Raw genomic sequence first — 22,492 nt, forward strand, 5'->3', positions numbered from 1 at the left:
CCTGTCCCCATCTTTCCTGGTGGCCCCCTTTAAGGAAGACCTCAAAGACATCCCCCATCCTGTGGGGAGCCTCTGATCTTTGAGCTAAGGGATCGTAGAGATGCACCAGTCCTGCACAGCTCCTCTCTTTCTCACACAGCATCCATGCTCGTGCTCATTGGTCACATCGATTGCTGAGAGCTTTCTTCTTTCCCCTTGCATATTTGAGAAGCTACAACTAAAATGGCAGAGGCCAATTCTGTTGACAATTGCAGCCAGAAAACACCTTCTGACACAGTACAATTCTACTGATGAGACAAATGTGAGAAGTGAAACATTGAACAGCACACATGGCAATGCAACACGGATCATCCATGGGGCATCTCTATCATTTTAGGGCTGTCAATGGGGCCCTCTAACTTAAGCGGTGCCTGATATAAATGAAAGGCCTGAGTCCTTCCACATATTGCTGCGCTCCAAAGCTGTGGCTCAGCCAGTGCTGGTGCCTGATGGATTCGATGGAAGCTGTGAGGCAACTGCTGCTTCCACTGTCCCCACTGTATTGGAGCAGGGGGGGCAACACGGACTCTCAAATGCTTCCTCAGGACTGGGCAGGGCAGCAGGCAGCATCCCTAGGGGAACGGCCTCCTTGTGCTGGCAGGAAGGGAAAGGGAGAAACCTCCCCTCTCAAGGAAAGGCCTTGGGTGATCAACCAAGGACTGCAGGGTCCCTGCCTGTCAACACGGTCACTAACAGCCCCACCACTGCACCCCAGGCCAGCATCAGCTGCCTGCACAGCACCCATGCGGCACTTGAGCTGAGTCTTCTCCTGGCACTGACACATTCCTGACCCAGAAATCCTGGAACGTCTCCATCCCAGCATGCAGAAGAAGCCTCCAGGAGGAAAGGGGCATGGCACAAGGCAGGAAATGAACAGGCAGGGTTGGGGAAAACAAGCACCCAGCCCATGTCATTAGCTGGGATATTTTCCGACCACCATGAGCACCTTAGAAAATTGCCACTTCCGTGGAAGCTGCGTCTGGGCCTGGGGCAGGTCTGGGCCACCATAAAAGCCAGAGCAGCTCCTCGCTCTCTCATTCACTTCTCTCGCCTCCTTCTCCTTGGGAACCAGGTGAGTCTGAAGCCCTTGCCTCCTGTCCTTCTATTTTCTGGTAACGCAGATTCCTGCTCCTCCATCCTCTGCTGGGTTGTGGTGCTGTTTGTCCTGGGAGGGTGTAGTAGGGCAGTTTTCTGTTACAATTTGTACTGGGATTTATGCATAGAGGCTCTTCCTTGAAGAAATAGGCAGCAGCCTCTCTGGGGCTGGTGACACTTTGCAAAACTCTCTCTGGAGGAGGCCAAGAAGCTGTTTGGCCACACTGTCAACATTCTACCTCCCAAGTCAGCAGATCCATTTGACCCCTTTGCAGTGGTGTGATGGATTGGGGGCAATCTGCTCCTCACACGTCTGCGTGCTCTGACTCCTCTCTGCTCTCTGTCCAGGTTCTCCTCCAGCCCCAAGCCATGTCCTGCTGCAACCCGTGCCAGCCCTGCCAGCCCTGCGGCCCGTGCCCGCTGGCCAGCAGCTGCAATGAGTGCTGTGTCCGACAGTGCCAGAGCTCCACCGTCGCCATCCAGCCCTCCGCGGTGGTGGTGACCCTGCCCGGACCCATCCTCAGCTCCTTCCCTCAGAACACCGCCGTGGGCTCCTCCACCTCCGCTGCTGTTGGCAGCATCCTCAGCTCTAACGGAGTGCCCATCTCCTCCGGGGGCCTTGACCTCTCCTGCATCACCAGCGGCTACTGTGGCACCAGATGTCGGCCCTGCTAAAGCCTCTGATGATGGCCCAGATGAGGACCTCCAGGAATCCAGACCTCTATTCTGAACTAAGGACAGAGCTCCTGGCCAACGCTGAGCCTCCAGTGCTGCCCTTGCGAAGGAGAGCAACTGGGTACCTCTGAAAACATGGCCACAGTTTGACTTCCCAGCCTTCCTGTCTCTCTCATCTCTTCCTTGTCTTCTGTTCTTCTGGGCTACGAGATCCTCAAAGCCATCACAGGGGATCTGCTGACCCCTCTCCCTCCATGTATCAGCAGATGTGTGCCCTGTGGGATCTACGCTGTGGCCAATGGGCATAGACTTTTGAGATCTGCCAGTGCTCTCCCTGCTCTGGCTGCCACCTCTTCTAGGAGTGACCTCACTGCCTCCTTCAGAGTCATTAAAGCTTTCTGCATTCCAGCCTCTGCCTCCACGCAATCCTTTTTCAGTGTCCTTGTCTTGAGCTGTCAAGGGAAAACATGCACTGTCTTGGTTGGTGGGAGTTAAAGTATTGGCACAGGCGGCCCTTTCATCATTAGCAGAGGAAGGGGCAGGTAGGACACAGGACAATGGTTCCCATACTGTCCTTCTGTATTGAAGCTGTGGCAACAAATTTCAGGCCTGCAAAATCTGCTGACAACATCCTTGGACAACAGCCTCTGAAGATCTGAGAAAAACGTGCTGAACATGAGTTAGAGTTTGGAGGCATTTTATTCAGATCTTTGAACAATTGTTTCCTTCTTCCACTCTCTTCTCTCTTTTTCCTTTGCTGTCACTTCGTCCCAATGCCAGCCTAGTGGAGATCTGTTGGCCTCCCTCCCTCTGCAGTGCAGACGGACAGACACCCTGCAGGAGCTACACCTCATCTCTGTGCCTGCCCCTGCTCCTTCCTGGGAGCCACCTCCTTTTCTTCTTTAGATTCATTAAAGTTTTGCTGCATCCAAGTCTAGGCCTCCGAGTTCTCTTTCCTTCCTTGGGAAGTCTTCCAGTCTGCTTGGGGAAAAGGTGAGAAGATTGGGGTGGGTGCAGTGGATGAGCTTTCCCCATTCCCCAAGGAAGGAGATTGTAGGACTCATTGAATTGGGTTGTCTTTTGTGCCCAGTCTCTTGGAGCTGCAGAAGATATTCCTGGCTACTCCTCAGCCCATGGTCATCAGTCCTTCCAGCCTTACTGCACCTCTTCCCAAAAGGGCCTGAATCTCTGGGCCCTGGGACACGTTCTGTGTATGGGGAGCCCAGCCACTGCTGCCCTAGGGGGAGGAGACCATAGATGTGGGAGAACATTGGATGATGTCAGGAGGTTCTCCGACTCCAGAGGAATCATAGAATCGTTAAGGTTCAAAAAGACCTCTAAAGTCATCAACTCTACCCATCAGCTCAACGCCACTGTGCCTGCTACTCTGTGTCCCAAAGTGCCATGGCCACATGTTCTTTAAACACTTCATAGAAACATAGAATCAGAGAACGGTTTGGTTTGGAAGGGACCTTAAACATCATCTTGTTCCAACCCTTCTGCCATGGGCAGGAGACACCTCCTACTAGGCCAGGCTCAAAGCCCCATCCAACCTGGCCTTGAACACCTCCGGGAATGGAGTCTCTAGCTATGCCTTGACAAGCCTCTGTCAGTGCTTCACATTTCTTTTGGTAAATAAATACTTTCCTAATATCCAGTCTAAACCTCTAACCTTTCAGATTTAGAGACAGGATATAGCAGCTGTAAGCAGTGATGTCTTCAGGTAAGGGAGAATGGGGCACCCTCAAAACGCTGCAAAGAGGGAAGCATGAGACCTCTCATCCCAGCATCCAAAGGAGCATCTTACAGCGACCTTCCAGTACCTGAAAGGGGCTACTAAAAAGCTGGAAAGGGACTATTCATAAAGACTTGTGGTGATAAGATGAAGGGGAACAGGTATAAACTGGAGAGAGGCAGATTTAGACTGGACATTAGGAAGAATTTCTTCACCATGAGAGTGGTGAGACAATGGAAAAAGTTGCCAAGGGAAGTTATGGATGCCCCTTTCCTGGAGGTATTCCAGGCCAGGTTGAATGGGCCCTGTGCAGTCTGATCTAGAGGGTTGTCCCTCTCCATGGTAGAGGGGGTGGAACCAGATGATCTTTTAGGTCTCTTCCAACCCTATCTGTTCTATGATTCTATGCATGGGTCATGCACTTAAGGCTTGAGGAGCCTATATGATGGAAAAAGTACAGCTGTAAGGGAATGCATTGGAGTTGTGTAAAGGCTGTGGGTGTTTTCTACCTTGTCTTTAGAAAAGCCAGAGCTGGTCCTGACATTATCCATTGCGCTCCAACAGCCCAGAGCACCAGGCTCCTCTAGGAAGTCATGCAGTAAGGCTGGAAGGACTCATGGCCATGGGCTGAGGAGTAGCCAGGAACACCTGGCTACTGCACCTCCAAGGAACAGGGAACAAAAAACAACCCAGAGCAATGAGTCCTACCCTTTACTTCCTTAGGGAATGAGGAAGGCTCCTCTGTTTCATTCAACACAATCCTCTCCAAAAAGCCAACTTTTCCCCCAAGCAGAATGGAAGAGTTGCCATAGAAGGAAGGAGGACTCAGAGGCCCAGTCTTGGATGCAGCAAAACTTTAATGAGTCTAAAGAAGAAAAGGAGTTGGCTCACAGGGATCTCCACAGACAGCCATGAAGACTCCATGGAGCTCCTGCAGAGTGTCTGTCTGCCTGCCCTGAAGAGGCAGGGAGGCCAACAGGTGTCCAATAGGCTGGCACTGGGACATGGTGACATCAAAGAAAGAGAGAGAAGAGAGTGGAAGGATGAAACAGAGGCCTGAAGCTCTGAAGGTATTGCCTTCAAGCTCTATCTCCTGTCCAGCATCACGTTGTAAGGTCTTCAGAGGTTCTTGTCAGGTAGGTTGCCAGCAGATTTAGCAGGGCCGACATCTGGTGCCACAGTAGCAGCTGGTGATGCAGGAGAGGTCAAGACCCCCGGAGGAGATGGACACTCCGTTAGAGCTGAGGATGTTGCCAATAGCAGCGGAGGTGGAGTTTCCCACGGCGGTGTTCTGAGGGAAGGAGCTGAGGATGGGTCCGGGCAGGGTCACCACCACGGGAGAGGGCTCGATGACCACAACGGAGTCCTGGCACTGCCTGCAACAGCATTCATTGCAGCTGCTGGCCAGCGGGCACGGGCCGCAGGGCTGGCAGGGGCCACAGGGACAGCACTGGTCGGAGCAGGACATGGCTTGGGGCTGGAAGTGCACCTGCAAGAGAGGAGAGAGGAAGGAGAACATGGCGACACCTGAGGAGCAACACTGCACACAAGCCCTGAGGAGACAAGGCACCTCCTGGCCCAGCAGACCCTGCCCAGCTCAAAGCCCAGCAGACAACTCAACCGAGCCCCAGTCCCTCTCTGAGAAAGACCTGCTCTGCCCTTCCCTCTTCCAGGAGAAGCAGCTCCCAGCCCTGCACTAGAGCAGCCCACAGCAGCTGGGACAGACATCGAGGACAGACCTGACCTTGAAGGAGGAGGAGAAGTGGCTTCACACTCACCTGGTTCCCAAGGAGAGGAAGCGAGAGAAGTGGATGAGAGAGCAGGGAGTTGGGCTGCCTTTTATAGCGCTCCTGCCCTGCCTCAGGCCCACAGGCTCCCTCTGGGCAAGGGACAAATTTCTGACAAGCTCCAGTCAAATGCAAAGCATCCCAGCTAATGGCATGGGCTGTGTCCTGGTTTCCTGCCCCGCTGCCTTCTCATTTCCTGCCTGATGCCATGCACTTCCCATAGGAAGGCTTCTAAGTGTCAGGATGGGACACCTGTGAATTTCCCGAACAGAAAGACATCACTGCAGGCAGAAGACTCAGCTCTGTTGCTGGTGGCATCCCATACAGGCAGCTGATGTGCAGCTTTGTCATGGCTGTCAGCTTGATTGTGGTTGTCAGGAAATGGACATCACTTTTGTGTTTCTCATCTGAATGCCCAAGAAATTCCGTATGAGTCCACATGGGATGATAGAATGTTTTACATTGGAAGGAAGCTTTACAGATCACCTGGTCCAAGCCCCCTGCAGTAGCTGGTACATCTTTAACCCAATCATGTTGCTCAGAGCCCCATCCAACCTGCCACTGAATGTTTCCTGAGGCCTCCACTGCCTCCCTGTGTAACCAGAGTTTCACCATCCTCATCATAAGAAAATTCTACCTTATATCCCATCTGAATCTCCCTCCATCTCTCTCTGAACGTCTCTCATTGTTGCACACAGAGGGACTTTTGCTGCAAGGGTTTGACCCTATCACAACACTGACCGACTCTCTGGACAGTTGTGCTGGGCCCATTTCTCTTGTCCCCTCTCTGTATGATCTCTGTGGCTTTGCAGGCAACACCATCAGCCTCTCTGGGGCCTGGTCCTTCCATATGGTACAGGAGTCGCTTTCTGCCTGTGTGGTCCCCAGCATCTCCTCAGCAGAGAACATAGCTGCTTTTATGCTTCTTTTTGTTAGATCTTGTCTCTCTGCCAGACCACTGTGCCCATACAGGTTTTTGCATTACTCTCTGCAGAGGTGCATAAGCACCCATCTGTCTGTCTGTCCTTTGTGACCCTGGTGAGGGCACGGGCAAGTCTCGGTAGGGAGACTCTGCCCTGGTGTGTCCATGAACTCCACAGAGTAGCAGGTTCCCCTTGTCATAAAGAATTGTGGATAGAATGGAATCTACAGCTGAATGGTGGTGGCTTTGACCAGGCAGAGAGGTTTCCTGGAGAACCAGCAATGCAATGCAGTCTTTGCCTCCTGCATCCTCCATTTCTTACTTTGTAAAGGGAGAGTGGCCAAGAAATCCTGCCCACATCACGCAGGCCGTTGTCACTGAGTGGATCCCCTCGTGATGCTGTGCTGTGTGTGACTGTGAGGGACGCAGTCTCCTCACGTATGAGCCAATGCCAGATGCACTTGTGCAGCCCCGCAGCCTGGTGTTGAGTGAGGCAGGGGCTGAGACCTCGCACCAAAAGGATGTTGGATGAAAGGGACAGGGTCCAGACGTTCTTTGAGTGGGAAATGTGAGAGAGTTGGACTGGCCCAACGCAGAGGTAGCACAGCCTAGGGCTGCCCCTTCCCTCTGTTGGCCTTGCCGAGACCATTGTTAGTTGGTGCTGCTGGGAGTCTTCAACCAGGACCAGCTCCCCTTCCCATGGGAGAAATGTTCAGGCTTCAACTCTAGTGCTTGAGCCCAATCTGAGTTACATCTCCAGCTGTGACACATCTGTGCCTGTGTCTGCAGAAGGACCCCACTGTTCTCAGTTTGAACCCTCATATGTGTGTGACTTCCCAGCCTGACCTGATCCCAGCTTCAGCTCTGTGAACACACCTGGTGATTGGTGGCCATTGTTGAGTCCCAAGTATTGTCATGACACCTTGTCCTTACCTCGACTCCCTGACTCCCTGATTTGACTTTCCAGCCTGACTGCGGATAGAGGTGAGTCCAGAGCCAGAACATAAGCGGAGAAACCTCAAAGTCTGTGCAAAATCTCAGAGCTCTAATCTTACTGGCGTCTTGGAGGGAAGCTTGAAATGCCTTCCCAGGTACAAACTAGGGCCATTTCCTGTCATCATATCAGTCCTTCCTTGGGAGAAGAGTCCAAAACTGATTTCAGTAAACCTCCTTTTTGGGAGCTGCAGAAAGCGATGACCTTCTGCCTATACGGAGATGTTTTTCTCCAAGAAATCCACAGGTGTGGATTCCAGTACCTAAAGAAGCCTTTCTATGGGAAGTGCATGGCATCAGGCAGGAAATGAGAAGGCAGCAGGGCAGGAAACCAGGACACAGCCCATGCCATTAGCTGGGATGCTTTGCATTTGACTGGAGCTTGTCAGAAAATTCTCCCTTCCCCAGAAGAAGCCTCTGTGCCTGAGGCAGGGCAGGAGCGCTATAAAAGGCAGCCCAGCTCCCTGCTCTCTTATCCGCTTCTCTCCCTTCCTCTCCTTGGGAACCAGGTGAGTGTGAAGCTGCTTCTTCTCCTCTTTCAAGACCAGCTCTGTCCTCGATGTCTGTCTCAGCTGCTGAGGGCTGTTGTAGTGCAGGGCTGGGAGCTGCTTCTCGAGGGATAGGGAAGGGCAGAGCAGGTCTTTCTCAGAGAGGGGCTGGGACTCGGTTGAGTTGTCTGCTGGGCTTTGAGCTGGGCAGGGTCTGCTGGGCCAGGAGGTGCCTTGTCTCCCCTGGGTTTGTGTGCAGTGTTGCTCCTCAGGTGTCGCCATGTTCTCCTTCCTCTCTCCTCTCTCGCAGGTGCGCTTCCAGCCCCAAGCCATGTCCTGCTCTGACCAGTGCTGTCCCTGTGGCCCCTGCCAGCCCTGCGGCCCGTGCCCGCTGGCCAGCAGCTGCAATGAGTGCTGTTGCAGGCAGTGCCAGGACTCCGTTGTGGTCATCGAGCCCTCTCCCGTGGTGGTGACCCTGCCCGGACCCATCCTCAGCTCCTTCCCTCAGAACACCGCCGTGGGAAACTCCACCTCCGCTGCTATTGGCAACATCCTCAGCTCTAACGGAGTGTCCATCAACACTGGCTGCTGTGACCTGTCCTGCATCACCAGCTGCTGTGGCAACAGATGTCGGCCCTGCTAAATCTACTGCAGTTTACATGGACAAGAACCTGTTATGACCTCAGAACAATGTGCTGGACACGATATAGAGCTTGGAGGCATTTTATTTTGATCTTTGAATAACTGTTTTCTTCTTCCGCTCTCTTCTCTCTCTTTCCTTTGCTGTTGCCTTGTCCCAGTGAAAGCCTAGCAGGGCACGTGTTGGCCTCCTTCTCTTTTCAGGGAGGGCAGACAGATACCCTGCAGGAGCTCCACTTCATCTCTGTGGCTGCCCCTGCTTCTCCCTGTAAGACAACTCCTTTTCTTCTTTAGACTCATTAAAGTTTTGCTGCATCCATGCCTGGGTCTCTTAGTCCTCCTTCCTTATGGGGAAACTCTTCTCTTCTGCTCAGAATAAAAGGGGTTTTTTTTGTAGAAAATAATTGTGTTGGTGCAGCAGAGGAGCATTCCTCATTCCACGAGGAAGGAGACGCAGGACTCATTGCACTGGGTTGTCTTTTGTACCCTGTCCACTGGTGCTGCAGAAGTCATTCCAGGGTACTCCTGAGCCCACAGCCATGAGTCCTTACAGCCTTACTACATCTCCTCCCAGATGGAAGATCATTAACAGCTTTCTCCTGGTTTATTGAGAGGTTATTCTGCTCTCCATCCCTATCTTCCAGCTCAGGGGGCTGAATGCCCTAAGGATAACTGGTCTGATTATTAAAGACTGAGGCAAACAAGTAATGAAATACCTCTAACTTTTCTTCATCCTTGGTGGCAATGCTCTTTTCCGCACACTCCAGGAGCCTTCTAGACTGTTTCCTCTCTGCTGTGTTGTATTTCCAGCAGATGTCTGGCAAGCTGAAGTTCTCCATGAGAACAAGGGATAGTGATTTTGAGACTTTCAACAGCGACTTTTAGAATGCTTCATCTAGCTCTGCATCCTTGTCAGGTGGTCTGTGACAGACTCCCAGCAGGATACCTGTCTTGTTGGCCTCTGCCCTCATCCGTATCCATGAGCACTCAACCTTATCATCACAGTCATTGAGCTCTGTAGAGTCGATCCCCTCCCTAACATTCAGAGCCACTCTACCACCCCTCTCTCCTTGCCTGTCCATGCTCAAGAGCTTACAGCCATCCACTGCAGTGCTCCCAGCAGGAGATTCATCCCACCATGTTCCTGCAATGATGACTAAGTCCCAGATCTCCTGCTGCACGATGGCTTCCAGCTCCTCATGTTTATTGCCCATGCTGCATGCGTTGGTGAAGAGGCACTTGAGATGGGCTTTTGATGTCACTCTCAATGTTGGCCTGACACCCCTAGGCTCATCTCTAGGGAGCCTGGTTCTTTCCCCTTCCCTTTTTCAACTTGGTTTAAAGCTTTCTCAATAAGCCCCTGTATTAAGAAGCCAGCATTTGTTTATTGACAGCACTGGATGCATGGTGGATTATTGCAAGCCATTCGTGCATATTCTATGACTCTTCAGACAGTTCCTCTTTTATTACAAGAAAACACACATTCATTAGAAACAAACATTCCTTAGAATTCCTGGAATAATCATGCATATTAATGACATTTCCAGAACTAATTATAGTATTTATCCTCCCTCTTGTGCATACCCAGTTATTTGAGGTGGTGGTCTTCGAGGATCTTGGGTGTCTTGAACAATCTTTGACGGCCACCCTCCAACTGAACTTTCCTTAGAAGTCTCCATATATAGCCAGCAAATCAGGTCATTTTTCCCTCTAACTGTTGTTGTTGTCAAACCCAACCAGTCTCTGCTGCCTCCACATCTCCCAGGAACTGTTTATTTCAAACTTGCTTTCTTTCAAGACTTCACCTCAAGCCATCTGGGGCCCAGTAATTTAGTCAATAACAACAGCTTCCATCTTGCTAGCATCCTGCAAGGTAACTTTAAAGTAAATTTAAAGCAAAAACAATCAATTCACACAACAAGGAGAGTGAGGCATGAGCACTACCTGCATGCAGGATGGGAGTGTTCCCACAGAAGACAGCTCAATGCTAAAACCATAGAATGACAGAATCATTGCTCTTCCTTCATTGGGTTGGAAGGGATGATTTTGCCCAGAGAAGTCATGGCTACCCCATCCCTGGAGGTGTTCAAAGCCAAGCTGGATGAGGCTATGAGCAACCTGATCCAGTGGAAGCTGTCCCTGCCCATGACAGAGGTGTGTAAGGTGGTGGTAGTGGAACTGGATGGGCTTTGAGGTTCCTTCCAACCCAAACCATTCTATGATTCCATGATTCCCATAGTTAGTGTTTGGGACCCTTCTCAACCATGCTGTCCTCACCATGACGTCCTTGGGTCTCTGCTTCAACCACTGCTTTCTTAGATGTAGTTTGGATGCCTGAATCACTCATGGCATTCTCAGAGGTGGTTTGGTTCCTGTCTTAACCACAATCCTCTGACAGAATTGAATCATAGCTTATTAGGCACAGACCAAGCCTCAATCCAGTGTTGAAGCCGCCAGTTTTCACTGGGGCAGACAAGCCAGCCTTTTATAGGGGTGGCATGTCAATTTACAGGGAATGTTGCCCTGTTCAGGTGTAGAATCCCAGGCTATGGGAGGTGATAAACGCTCTTGGTGCTTATTCAGACCCTTCCATACACTCTGCTATTCAGGGACTGGATACCTCGAGGCATATTTCACTACCACTTCATGCAAAACTTGATTCCCTTTATGTTAGACTGATACCGCATTCCACAAAACCCACAATAAGCCAACAAGGTTAATTAGTACAGCTGTTAATTAAACTGCTCAAGGGTGAAAAAGAACCTCACAGCCTGCACAACAAAACAACCCACACGGGAAGAGGGAGGTGAATTCCCTTATCCTCTCCACCAGGTAACTCCCACAGCACAGTAAGATGCTCAGTGCCAGGGCAAAACACAATAGGCTTTCATTCTCTTAACACATTCCCAAGCTCAACCAAATGAAGAGGCAAGAAGGAAGCAAGCTCCTTTACCCACACAGAGGCCTGCCCATTGGTAACTACCACACCTACAGACTCAAAATTGCCGTTGTCTTTAACCCTTTGGTGCTAAGCACCAAAAATATTCTTCTGAGTTGACTTTATCTGGCTGCCAGCGCCCACCAAGCCACTCTCTCATTCCCAGTCCTCGGTGGGACACAGGGAGAAAGTAAGATGAAAGGCTCTTGGGTAGATGCATAGGCAGCTTCATGAAGACAAGCAAAAGCTGTGCGCAGACGCAAAGCAAAAAGATCTATTCTCTACTTGCCATCAGCAAATATATTTGCCAGCAAAGCCCAAAGATACTAATTATGTTTATATTGAATTAAACTAAGATTGCACAGTAGTGTGAAACTCTCCTTGCTGGCACTTGAAATCTGCTGTGGCTGAGTAAGAAACCTGGAGAAACAGGAAGAGGGCTCAGGAGACAGGGTCCAAAGGAAGCCACGGAGATGATCTGAGGACTGGAGCACCTCTGCTCTGAGGACAGGCTGAGAGAGGTGGGGTTGTTCAGCCTGGAGAAGAGAAGACTCCAGGGAGAACTTAGAGTAACTTCCAGGACCTGAAGGGGCTACAGGAAAGCTGAGGAGAGATTTTTTATAAGGGCCTGTAGTGACAGGACAAGTGAAGATGGGTTTAAATTAGAAGGAGGAAGATTTAGATTAGACATTAGGAAGAAATTCTTCACAATGAGGGTTGGGAGGCCCTGGCCCACATTGCCTGGAGCAGTGGTGGCTGCCCCATCCCTGGAGGGGTTCAAGGCAGGTTGGATGAAGCTTCGAGGAACCGGATCCAGTGGGAGGTGTCCTTGCCCATGGCATGGGTTTGGAACTGGATAGGCTTTAATGTCCTTTCCAACCCAAACCATTCTGTGATTCTTTCACAGTGCCTATGTGCTTGGCAGTTTTCCAAGAGGTCAGTATCATCACTGTTCAGCTGCAGTTGGGCTCCTCCTGGCCTGGGGAAGCTGCTGCTCTGTGATGCTCATGGGCAGAGCAGTAGAGAGTGCCCCTGACGTAAGCAGCACATTCCATCATGATGAATGACACACAAGGATGTTGCACCTTGTAATTTCATGGACTCATTCTGGGATTCAGACTGAGATAACTTTATTCTCAACACGACTCCTTTTATATTCTTCTTGATACAAATCATATAGTAACTATAAAACTTATGTCCAATCACCTGTATCTATAAATCAATCAACTAATAGATCATGCACTTATCACATGCCTATTTACTGTTAGCATAGCATTTTGGTACTTTCCCACTAATGTCAACAGGAAAGGCAAGCTTCACAATAAGCTATAACTTTCTCATTCTGAAGGCTAGCGGTTACGTATTTAAAACACTTATCTAAGAAATGTCATAATGCTCTACGCACTTCATTGTGTATGATGAATTCTTGCCTCTTCCAGTCCTCAGTTCTGGACCCCTCACCACAAGAAGGATGTTGAGGCTCTGGAGAGTGTCCAGAGAAGAGCAACGAAGCAGGTGAGGGGCTGGAGAACAAGGGTTACGAGGAGCGGCTGAGAGAGCTGGGGTTGTTTAGCCTGGAGAAGAGGAGGCTGAGGGGAGACCTTATTACTCTCTACAACTGCCTGAAAGGAGGTTGTGGAGAGGAGGGAGCTGGCCTCTTCTCCCAAGTGACAGGGGACAGGACAAGAGGGAATGGCCTGAAGCTCCGTCAGGGGATGTTCAGATTGGATATCAGAAAAAAATTCTTCACAGTAAGAGTCATTGGGCACTGGAACAGCTGCCCAGGGAGGTGGTCGAGTCGCCTTCCCTGGAGGTATTTAAGGAACGGGTGGATGAAGTGCTGAGGGACATGGTTTAAGGAGTGTTAGGAATGGTTGGACTCGATGATCCAATGGGTCCTTTCCAACCTTGTGATTCTGTGATTCTGTGATTCATCCCACGGTTTTGTTCCAACAAGCATAACGGTGTCCTTTTCCCAAAGCTGTTCTCCCTCTATCAAGATATATGAGCTTGCTCTGGAAATCCCCACACAACGACACACCAGTACACATGATCATGCAGATCTTTATGGAGTCATGCACAATTTTGTGCACCCCCACGCATTCACAGAGATGCATATGCAGAAATGCTCGCACAAGCAAGCACACGTACACTAAGACAAGTTAACTGTGGATTTAAGTGAGGAGACGCTGCCTCAATTTTGCTCTTCCTCAGAGCGAGCTGAATCACCACAAAGACCTTGTTGTAGTTGTTGACACACTTTCCACCAGCTCATAACTTCCTTCCCACAGGGATTATTCACACAACGCTCGCTCCCTGAAGTCCCAAGGGGAGAAGAGATGCAACAAGCATCTGTAAGCAGTGGGAAAGTGTTGAGAGCATGTATATTTAGGCACCATTAACGACTCACAGGAACTGCTGAAAGCAGAGGACAGGAGTGAGTCTGCTTATGTTGCAGGACTTGGAGTCTGAAGAGATAAGAAGGAAGGAAAGCGGGTGAACAGGAGAAAACTGAGTGTGAGATCCAGCATTTGGGTTTTGCTCGCAGATACCATCAGCGAAGTCAGTGCTTCAAGCTGAGGGTTAGAGGTAGGTGCTGTGTTTGCACAGGATAATCTTCTGTTACTTAGTGCATAAGGTTTGCGTAGTGTCTGTCATACAAAACCTGTGTCTGTCTTGTTCTTGTCTGGTTGTCTTTCTTCCTGAGCTCCCTCTTTCCTCAGATACTGCTTCTCTGTCCTTGGCATTGCTGAGTTCTCAGGCCATGAGGCTGTTACAGCTCAGTTAGAGCTGTGCTGCTACTGTGCGGGTGCCAGCTCAGGGGCACTCCCATACCTCAGATTGGCTGTAGGAAGGGTCCGGGAAGGTGTATGGGTGCCTGAACGTGTCACCTCATCTCTCACCATGAAATTCCTCTTCTGTTTCTCTCTCTCTTTCATTTTTGCCTCAGGGATCAGTCTCCCATCTTCAGCTTTCTCACATAAGACTCTACACTTCTGTCCAGGTACAGAACTGATTTTGGGCCCTTCTCTCCACAGAAGTACCTCATAGAACACCTCTTCCCAGCCCAAGAGAGGCCTGTCATGGAGCTCGTGTGATTGCCAGTTTTGAGGTACCGGTCCTTCCTAGCAGCTCTCTGTACTGTGTAGGTGCCTGTCATGATTGTCTCCAACTGACTGTAAAGGCTCTAAAGTCATAAGAACCACAGGCACATCACTGTGTCGTTCCCCTACTTAGTGTAAATGCAAGGAGGAGGATTTTGTAGAAGGCTTTGTTTTTCAGTGCAGGGCTTCCCTGCACAGATACACAAATGCCTGCTGGTTGTTTCCCTCCATGACACACTGGATAATGCTCCTGATCCATCTTAGCTCCTCCTCACCATCCCTTTCCTTATTAGAGTAGCACATTTGAAGTGTAGAGGTGCAGGCGCTGTGCTTCTGCAGGAAGGCAGCCCAAATGCACTCAGAAATTGCAGCAGAAGGGGAAAAGATATAAGCAACCTGATCTTCATAATCTTCTTTGGCCTATTTCCATCCTTCTAGAGCAATCTTACTTCTTCACCATTCCTCATTGATTCAGACATCCCTTTCCTTGCATTGCCTTTGCCTTTGCCTTTGCCTTTGCCTTGCCTTGCCTTGCCTTGCCTTGCCTTGCCTTGCCTTCCCTTGCCTTGCCTTGCCTTCCCTTCCCTTCCCTTCCCTTCCCTTCCCTTCCCTTCCCTTCCCTTCCCTTCCCTTCCCTTCCCTTCCCTTCCCTTCCCTTCCCTTCCCTTCCCTTCCCTTCCCTTCCCTTCCCTTCCCTTCCCTTCCCTTCCCTTTCTTACAGAGAATATGAAAACTCTCATGTATGTGTGATTGTCCATGCTTTCTCTGGAAGACGCTGCCTCCACCATTCCTTTGTGAAACACATCAACAAAAGTTCTATCTTGCAGTTCTCCTGTGAGGCAAGTGGGGAAAAGAAAGATTTACAACACAATATGGAGAAAGGGGAACGGGACAACCAGACCGTGCTGACAGAGTTCCTCTTGCTGGGACTGGGGGAAACCCATGAGCTCCAGCCATGTCTCTTTCTCCTCTGCCTGACCATATACACAGTGACCATGCTTGGGAACATCCTCTTCATTGTTCTCGTGGCTGCAGACTCACGTCTCCACACACCCATGTATTTCTTCCTGGTGAATCTGTCCAGCCTAGAGACTTGCTACAGCTCCACCATCCTGCCCAGGCTGCTAGGCAGTTTCCTGACTAGAGATAGGACCATCTCTGTGCAGGGATGTATGGTACAGTTTTTCTTCTTTGGCACTTTCGCTACTTCTGAGTGCTACCTGCTGGCTGCCATGTCCTATGATCGGTATCTGGCCATCTGTCAACCCCTGCTTTATACAAGCCTCATGAACTGGAAGATATGTATCCAAATGGTGGCTGGATCATGGACTGCAGGACTGCTAATTTCTACAGGAATCACGTCTTTCATATCTCACCTAAGGTTCTGTGGCCCCCAAGCAATTGACCACTTCTTCTGTGAAGAGGCTCCACTGCTAGAACTCTCCTGCAGCGACACTGGGATGATCAGAATTCTTACTGTGATATTATCTTTCCCGGATGTAGTTTTCCCATTTCTGTTCACTCTGGCATCCTATGTCTGCATCATAGCTGCCATCCTCAAGATTCCATCCAGCATGGGGAGGCACAAGGCCTTTTCCACCTGCTCCTGTCACCTGACTGTGGTCATTGTTTTCTATGGGTCCCTCTTCATTGTCTACATGCTGCCCAAAACAGTGCCACTGAGACAGCTTTACAAAATGTTCTCCTTTTTTTACACAGTCCTCATACCTCTCGTCAATCCACTCATCTATAGTCTGAGGAACAGAGAGGTCAAGGGGGCACTGGAGAGGGTGCTCGGGAGGGCTGCTGCTTTCACTGACAGCTCCAACTAGCTGTGGATGTCCGAGCATGAATCTGATGCTCCTGCAAACTGACAAAGAGAACATGGCAAGGAACATGCTCCATCCCGGGCATAAGAGTCAGGCTTTCACCTAACTGTGCAATGGCACGTTCTCTCAGGAGTGGGTAAGACTAGTGTTCGCTGTAGCCTATTTCCTCTCCCAGTGGTGCTCAGACTAAAGTTGGCTTAGGCAGAAGAAAATTCACAGTCGAAGTCCAGGCTTTGTTGGGGCTTCCACCCAAAGAGACACTGTCCAGGGCTACGGGAATATGACAGGAGATTGGTGAGGAGGAACTATAGACATGCTTAAATGTCCTTGCATATACGATGTAGGGAAACACATAAATTATGCTAATCACTCCCTAGACTTGTGTATTTAATGAGGAGAGATATTATGCCTAGATAACATCAGCGTTTGAAACTCAGGGTCTTATAACGTGCTTGAGATTCCTGCCTTGCTGTGAGAAAGATCAAAAGACTGCTCTTCCCTGATAAATATAGGAAGAGTGGCAGTTTCCCTTCACTCTTTCTAGCAAGGCCCAAGCTCCATTGCCTGCGTTTCCCACTTGTCCTTCCTCTCTGTCCCGGTGCTGTTCAGAGTTGCCCCAGACCATTAGCAAGGCCCGAGGTTCACTGAGCTTGCATTCCTGTTTGCATTCCATCCACCCAGGATCTGGCTTGGAGTTGTACTGGATTGCAAGGTAACGGAAATAAAGTTATCCCTCTCATTTTGTCTGTGCCTTTGTGGTTGTTCCTGTGCTCTGCTTGCGTTCAGCTCACACAAGGGCAAAACCAGAGAGATGCTGGATGTGAAAAAGCCACTTTCTGCAACTCCCGGGTCAAACCCAAGGGCTCAATGTGGTCAAAGGGAGGGTGATTTTAGTTGTGTTTTGTGTGATGGATCAACCTGCTCAGCTTCTCTCCTGCATGCAGAAACCCTCTCCCTATCACTTCTCTCCCTAGAGTACTTTGGACATGGGTGTGAGGATCAGCAACTGGATGGAGGTGCTTGTACAAGCAGATAATGAGTTCACTTCCGATCATTTGATGAAGCAAGCCATGCACACACAACAATTCATATTGGTCATGCAATTGTCTCACACCGTTCAACTAAAGCAGTGGACATTTTGTTGATGAAGGGTTTAGAGGGAAAGTCTTGGTCTGTTTAGCCTGGAGAAGAGGTGACTGAGGGGAGGCCTCATGACAGTCTACAGCTTCCTCATGAGGGGGAGGAGGAGGAAGAGCAGGCATTAATCTCTGCTCTCTGGTGACCAATAATAGGGCCCAAGCAAATGGCAGGAAGATGTCAGGGGAGGGTTAGGTTGGACAACAGGAAAAGGTTCTTCCCCCAGAAGTTGGTGGAGCACTGGAACACTCCCCATGAAAGCAGTAACAGCACTAAGCCTGACAATATTCCAGAAGCATTTGGGCAACACCCTTGGACACATGCTGTGAATACTGGGATTGTCCTGTGCAGGGATAGGAGTCTTGACTCTATGGTCCTTGTCAGTATGATTCCATGATTGGCTTTACCAACATTTTTCTGACCTCCCTCACAGATTATGATTATAACCAAACAGTTGCAATATAATCTGGACAAGTAAAGTTTGAAGCGGATGAAAAATTCACTAGATATCTGGGCTCAGAGGATTCTCAGGGCACTTTGATGGAATGAATTTGCAACATCTGAATGTTTTACCTTTATTAGAAACAAAAGGCAAAGACTAAGACAAAACACAGAAAGAAATGCTCTTGTGTTTAGAGCTCATTAAAATCCTACTGTTTACCATCTCCCTTGCCAATAAAACCAAACAAACCAACAAAACTGGAAAAGCTCACTAATTAGCCCCATGGGAATAGTTTATCTTCCAAATCTTAATCAGCGGTAAAAACATTCCACACTTCAATATGGGCAGGGCTGGGTGGTGCTAGCCTTTAGGTCTCCTCGTCTGCTCTTTTTTAGCCAAGATCTGGCTTTGTTCCAACTAAAGAGATGCATTTAAATAAAGCAACCCAGTTCAGAGTACAATTATGTAGCCTTATACAACTTGGAGTCAGATGAGATGCGTAAGGTCCTCTGGTGGGGCCTCTTGTGATTACTTTCATTTTTTCAGGTTTCCGAGAAGTCAATCCTCCTTCAGGGTCCCGTTGAAGTTGCTTCTACGGTGTTCATTCAGTTCTATCCCCATTTAACTTCAGAAAACAAAACCAGGTGTGACTTTTTTGGATGTTTAACTCGCTCCCCCTTGACCATTCATCCACCACTATCCCAGAAGACTGAGTACAAAAACACACACACATTCACTCCTCATCCAGAGCATGGAGTTACATCTTAAGCACTCAGCTACAGAAACCTCTTTCTGATAGGCACTGAACATGACCAAAAGGAGATAAAGACCTCATGCTGCATCCTCTGGATGGGTTTCTCTACCAACTAACAAGGTTTTTCCTGCAGCTGGGAGCTAGAATAGGTGGTTACTGAAGGGAAAATATGGTCCTTCATCTCCCAACCTAGATGCAGTGCCTTAGTCATCAGGTCCAATTTGTAAAGACTGCTGCTAGAAAGGATGCCAGCAAACGACAAAAGGGGAATTGTTGAGATCTCATCTTGGGCAGGATCTACAAAATGGCCAGGTAAGGGAAAGTCCCAGCTGCCACTCCTTCCAGGATGACTACTCGTAGCTTGCTGATGTCCTTGTCAGATCAAGTGACCTAGTGACCATGAAAGTGCAGATGGGAGACATGAATACAAACAGTACCATGTAGAGGAGATATCCCTGTCATCGGGTTCCTCTCTGCCTTAACTTGAAGACCAAGCTGAACCTGACGTACCTGTCTAAGATTCCTTGAAGAGCTTCAGAACTTCTTGTTAAGGGGTACCAAATCTGATAGCCCACTAGATATACTTCCATGATTCTGTGTGTCCAAGCCAATCAGTAGGAAGGCTCAGAATATGTTCCAAGTAAGCACATATGCTTACAAGCAAACCACACAGTTCAACACTCCAAGAATTGTGGTCAATGACTCAACATCCAAGGGGAGACTAATGACGTGTGGCGTTCCTCAAAGGTCAGCATTGATGTTGTTTAACATCTCTGTGGCAGACATGGACAACAGGGTTGAGGGCAACCTCAACAAGTTTGCCAATGACGCAAAGCTATGTTGAGCAGTTGAAACGCTAGAGGGAAAGGATGCCATTCAGAGGGACCTGGACAGGTGGAAGAGGTGGAGACCTTCAAACTTCATGATCTTTGAGAAGGCTAAAGGCACAGTCCTGCACTTGGCTTGAGGTAATCCCAAGCAGGCTGGGTGGAGAAGGGATTGAGAGAAGCCCTGAAGAGAAGGACTTGGGGTAGCTGATGGATGTGAAGCTCAACATGAGACTAATGTGTGCTCACAGCACAGAAAGCCTAGTGTGTCCTGGAATGCATCACCCACCCCTTCCTCTGGGAATGCCAATGGCTTTCCTTCATCCCTGAAAATCACCCCAGAGTGAAACCTTTCTCTATGGCAGCCAGGGACAGAATCTGGAGAGAAAAGGATCACACAGAAGACCAGGCTGTGATGCAGTGGAACTTTAATGAGCGGAAAGATGAAAGGAGATCCTCTAAGTGAGGCCGTCATGCAGAAAGCACCAGGGATACCTAGAAGTCTTTGCATCTTGGCCAGGCTGGAGTTTGCACCAAGCGTCTGTCCGCCTGCACCTGAGAGGGAGAGGGGCCGCAGCTCCTTCCTTGGATGAGGAGAGCAGGTGCTTGGAGCACAGGGCAGCAGAAGTCAACAGAAAACACAGGGAGAGAAAAGAGAGTGAGAAACAAGCAAGATGGACAAAGTCTATATTCTCAGAGAGACCAGGCACTCCTCTTCTGCCTTCATTTACAGGTGGAGGAATGGATGCTCTCTCTGGAAGTGATGGCAAGGATCTCCGTGCTCAGTCCATTATCATCTTGTGGGTTCCTGGAGGGCCTTCTGTGGAGTAACCTAGAGCAGCCTTAGCAGGGCAGGCACGGTCTGCCACAGTAGCCACTGGTGATACAGGAGAAATCACAGCACCCAGAGTTGATGGGCACTCCCTGACAGCTGAGGATGCTGCCAACAGCAGCAGAGGTGGAGGATCCCACAACGGTGTTCTGAGGGAAGGAGCTGAGGATGGGTCCGGGCAGGGTCACCACCACGGGAGAGGGCTGGATGGCAATGGTGGAGCTCTGGCACTGCCGGACACAGCACTCATTGCAGCTGCTGGCCAGTGGGCACGGGCCGCAGGGCTGGCAGGGCTGGCACGGGTTGCAGCAGGACATGGCTTGGAGCTGGAGGTGAACCTGGGATAGAAATCAATAAGGAATATTCAGGCATGTGTGGAGAAGCATGACTGCCCACCACAAAGGAACCATGGCACATACTGGGTGAGGAGCTGTGAAGAAAAGACCAGGCGCCTCTTTGTTCCCCCAGACACTGAGCAAAGAGGTCCTGGCCCAGGAAACCTCTTTCCTAGACAAATGCCGAAGAACCTCCTCAGCCCAGACCCAGCCTTTCTCCACATCAGACCTTCTCTCAGCTTCCACTCCCAGAAGAAGTATCCCCAGGCCCCCAGGTAGGACAGTGCTTCCTACTCACTTGCTTCCAAAGGAGAAGAAGAGGAGCACAGCGGATAGGAGAGTGAAAAGCTGTGATGGCTTTTATACTGGTCCTGCACTGCCCCAGGTCCAAAGAGATCCTCTGTGGGAGCAATAATTTTCAGAGAAGCTCATCTCAGATGCAAAATATTCCAGCTAATGATATAGGCTCTACCATGGTTTCCTGCACTCCTGCCTTTTCATTTCCTTGTTTGGCCATGCCTGCTCCCCCTTGAAGGCTCTTTCTCAATTCTGGGGTGGGTGATCCAAGGTTTCCTAGGCCAGGAATGAACAGATGCCCGGAGCAGATGAGTTCCAAGTGCCAGAGGGGTTGCTTGCAGGCTGACATAGTTGATTTAGGGCACTTGTGAGAGGATGTTTGCATTCCTATTGTCAGGAAGGGCCCTGCTGCCCCGAGCCCTGCAATCCTTGTCTGGATTCCAAAGGCTTCCCCGTGTGTCCTTTGGTGAATCCTTAGTGGCTCTTGTGTAGGTAGGGTTGCTTGCCCACTTGTCCTTGCACTCGTACTGGAGCCATGTAAAAGAAAGTTCCATTGAGGCATGAGGAAAACCTCTTCTTCTGTGAGGCTGGCCAAGCCCAGGAGATGTTCACCTGGCAGCTTGTGGAGTCTCCACCTTGGAGATGTTCAGAATCACAAGGAGCAGGATCCTGAAAAATCTGCTCTGGTTGACCTTACTCTGAAACTTGGACCTGACTATCTCCAGAGGTGCCATTCTACTTCAATGATTCTGGGATTCTGGGCATCTCAGTGACTGTCCACCCATTGGTCAGGATGCTGAAAATGCCACTGGACATGCTATCTGTGCCAGCCCGTGCTGAGAACTGTTGGCCTGGAGTGCTTCTTGCCTCCATGGGTCACCAGGTCCCTCATCTGCTTCCTGGCCTTGTTGGGCTCCTGGGGGTTGGTGATTCAGGTCCACCTGGCAGCAGATATGAGATGAGAGGCACTTGCCACTTGGCTGTGGTTGTTCTGTTCTTTGGGCCATGGTCCCTGATCTTCACCCACCCCACAACCAGCCTCTCCCAGGGCAGAGCAGTCTCCATCTTTGACAGAGCTGGTGCTGCCTTTCCTCAACCCAGTGATCTAGAGCCTGGAGAAGCAGAAGGTAAGGGAAGAGGTAAGAAAGTTCAGAAACAGAGTGGTGTTTGCCAGGATGACCAAGGATTGTGGAAGAACTGGGAGCATCCAGTTCAGGCAAGTTCTTTTCTGGAGCAGGGGATGTGGAATGGAGAAGGAGGTGTTGCAATCACAGTGCAGAAGGATCTGCCCTCTGAATGGAAAACCTGCAAAGATAAGAAATGCAAGGGAAGAGAAGACAGCAGAAGGGAAGGGAAGGGAAGGCAGTGTAACAGAAAGTGTAGGTCGCTTTTGATTGATGTCTTCCTCGTCCTGCTCTCCATCCACAGGTGTCACTTAGATTTTCTTTACACAATGCCCATGTGTAACAACCACCTGCAGAATTACTCTGACAGAACTAGTAATTTACAGGCACTGTGTGACTGCCTTGATCACGGTGTATGTGGCTTCTGTGGTGAATCAATAGCCTGCGTGCAAGGTGGTGCAACACAGCTCTTGCTTCTTTCCAACTAGGTTCTCTGTGGT

General features: G+C 49.9%; 5 protein-coding genes across 5 annotated transcripts in view; 3 read left to right on the forward strand and 2 right to left on the reverse strand.

The window, feature by feature from the left end:
• LOC128854515 (feather keratin Cos1-2) overlaps positions 1-20,886 on the reverse strand; it is a 172,099-nt gene extending 151,213 nt beyond the window's left edge. Inside the window, exon 1 of the mRNA XM_054088261.1 lies at positions 20,870-20,886. The gene's annotated coding sequence lies outside the window, so the exon portion shown is untranslated. The remainder of the gene's footprint in view (positions 1-20,869) is intronic.
• LOC128854536 (feather keratin Cos1-2-like) lies at positions 1,079-2,741 on the forward strand. The gene is made up of 2 exons (XM_054088284.1): positions 1,079-1,111; positions 1,483-2,741. The coding sequence occupies exon 2, from the start codon at positions 1,504-1,506 to the stop codon at positions 1,807-1,809; it is 306 nt and encodes a 101-aa protein (XP_053944259.1). The 5' UTR covers positions 1,079-1,111; positions 1,483-1,503; the 3' UTR covers positions 1,810-2,741.
• Positions 4,382-5,386, reverse strand: LOC104058526 (feather keratin Cos1-1/Cos1-3/Cos2-1). The gene is made up of 2 exons (XM_054088265.1): positions 5,323-5,386; positions 4,382-5,033 (listed from the first exon to the last, which is right to left on the reverse strand). Exon 2 carries the CDS (start codon positions 5,010-5,012, stop codon positions 4,698-4,700), a length of 315 nt encoding a protein of 104 aa, XP_053944240.1. The 5' UTR covers positions 5,013-5,033; positions 5,323-5,386; the 3' UTR covers positions 4,382-4,697.
• On the forward strand, positions 7,702-8,692 carry LOC128854524 (feather keratin Cos1-1/Cos1-3/Cos2-1-like). Its single transcript, XM_054088272.1, has 2 exons — positions 7,702-7,755; positions 8,045-8,692. The coding sequence occupies exon 2, from the start codon at positions 8,066-8,068 to the stop codon at positions 8,375-8,377; it is 312 nt and encodes a 103-aa protein (XP_053944247.1). The 5' UTR covers positions 7,702-7,755; positions 8,045-8,065; the 3' UTR covers positions 8,378-8,692.
• On the forward strand, positions 15,288-16,247 carry LOC104058530 (olfactory receptor 5F1). Its single transcript, XM_009560057.2, has one exon. It carries the CDS (start codon positions 15,288-15,290, stop codon positions 16,245-16,247), a length of 960 nt encoding a protein of 319 aa, XP_009558352.2.
• Positions 20,887-22,492: the final 1,606 nt, after the last annotated feature.

The sequence above is a fragment of the Cuculus canorus genome, chromosome 25, assembly GCF_017976375.1.
Source record: "Cuculus canorus isolate bCucCan1 chromosome 25, bCucCan1.pri, whole genome shotgun sequence".
Classification (NCBI taxonomy): domain Eukaryota; kingdom Metazoa; phylum Chordata; class Aves; order Cuculiformes; family Cuculidae; genus Cuculus; species Cuculus canorus.

Coding starts and splice junctions, on each gene's coding strand:
- LOC128854536 (XM_054088284.1), top strand. CDS start 1,504: ATGTCCTGCTGCAACCCGTGCCAGCCCTGCCAGCCCTGCGGCCCGTGC.
- LOC104058526 (XM_054088265.1), bottom strand. CDS start 5,012: ATGTCCTGCTCCGACCAGTGCTGTCCCTGTGGCCCCTGCCAGCCCTGC.
- LOC128854524 (XM_054088272.1), top strand. CDS start 8,066: ATGTCCTGCTCTGACCAGTGCTGTCCCTGTGGCCCCTGCCAGCCCTGC.
- LOC104058530 (XM_009560057.2), top strand. CDS start 15,288: ATGGAGAAAGGGGAACGGGACAACCAGACCGTGCTGACAGAGTTCCTC.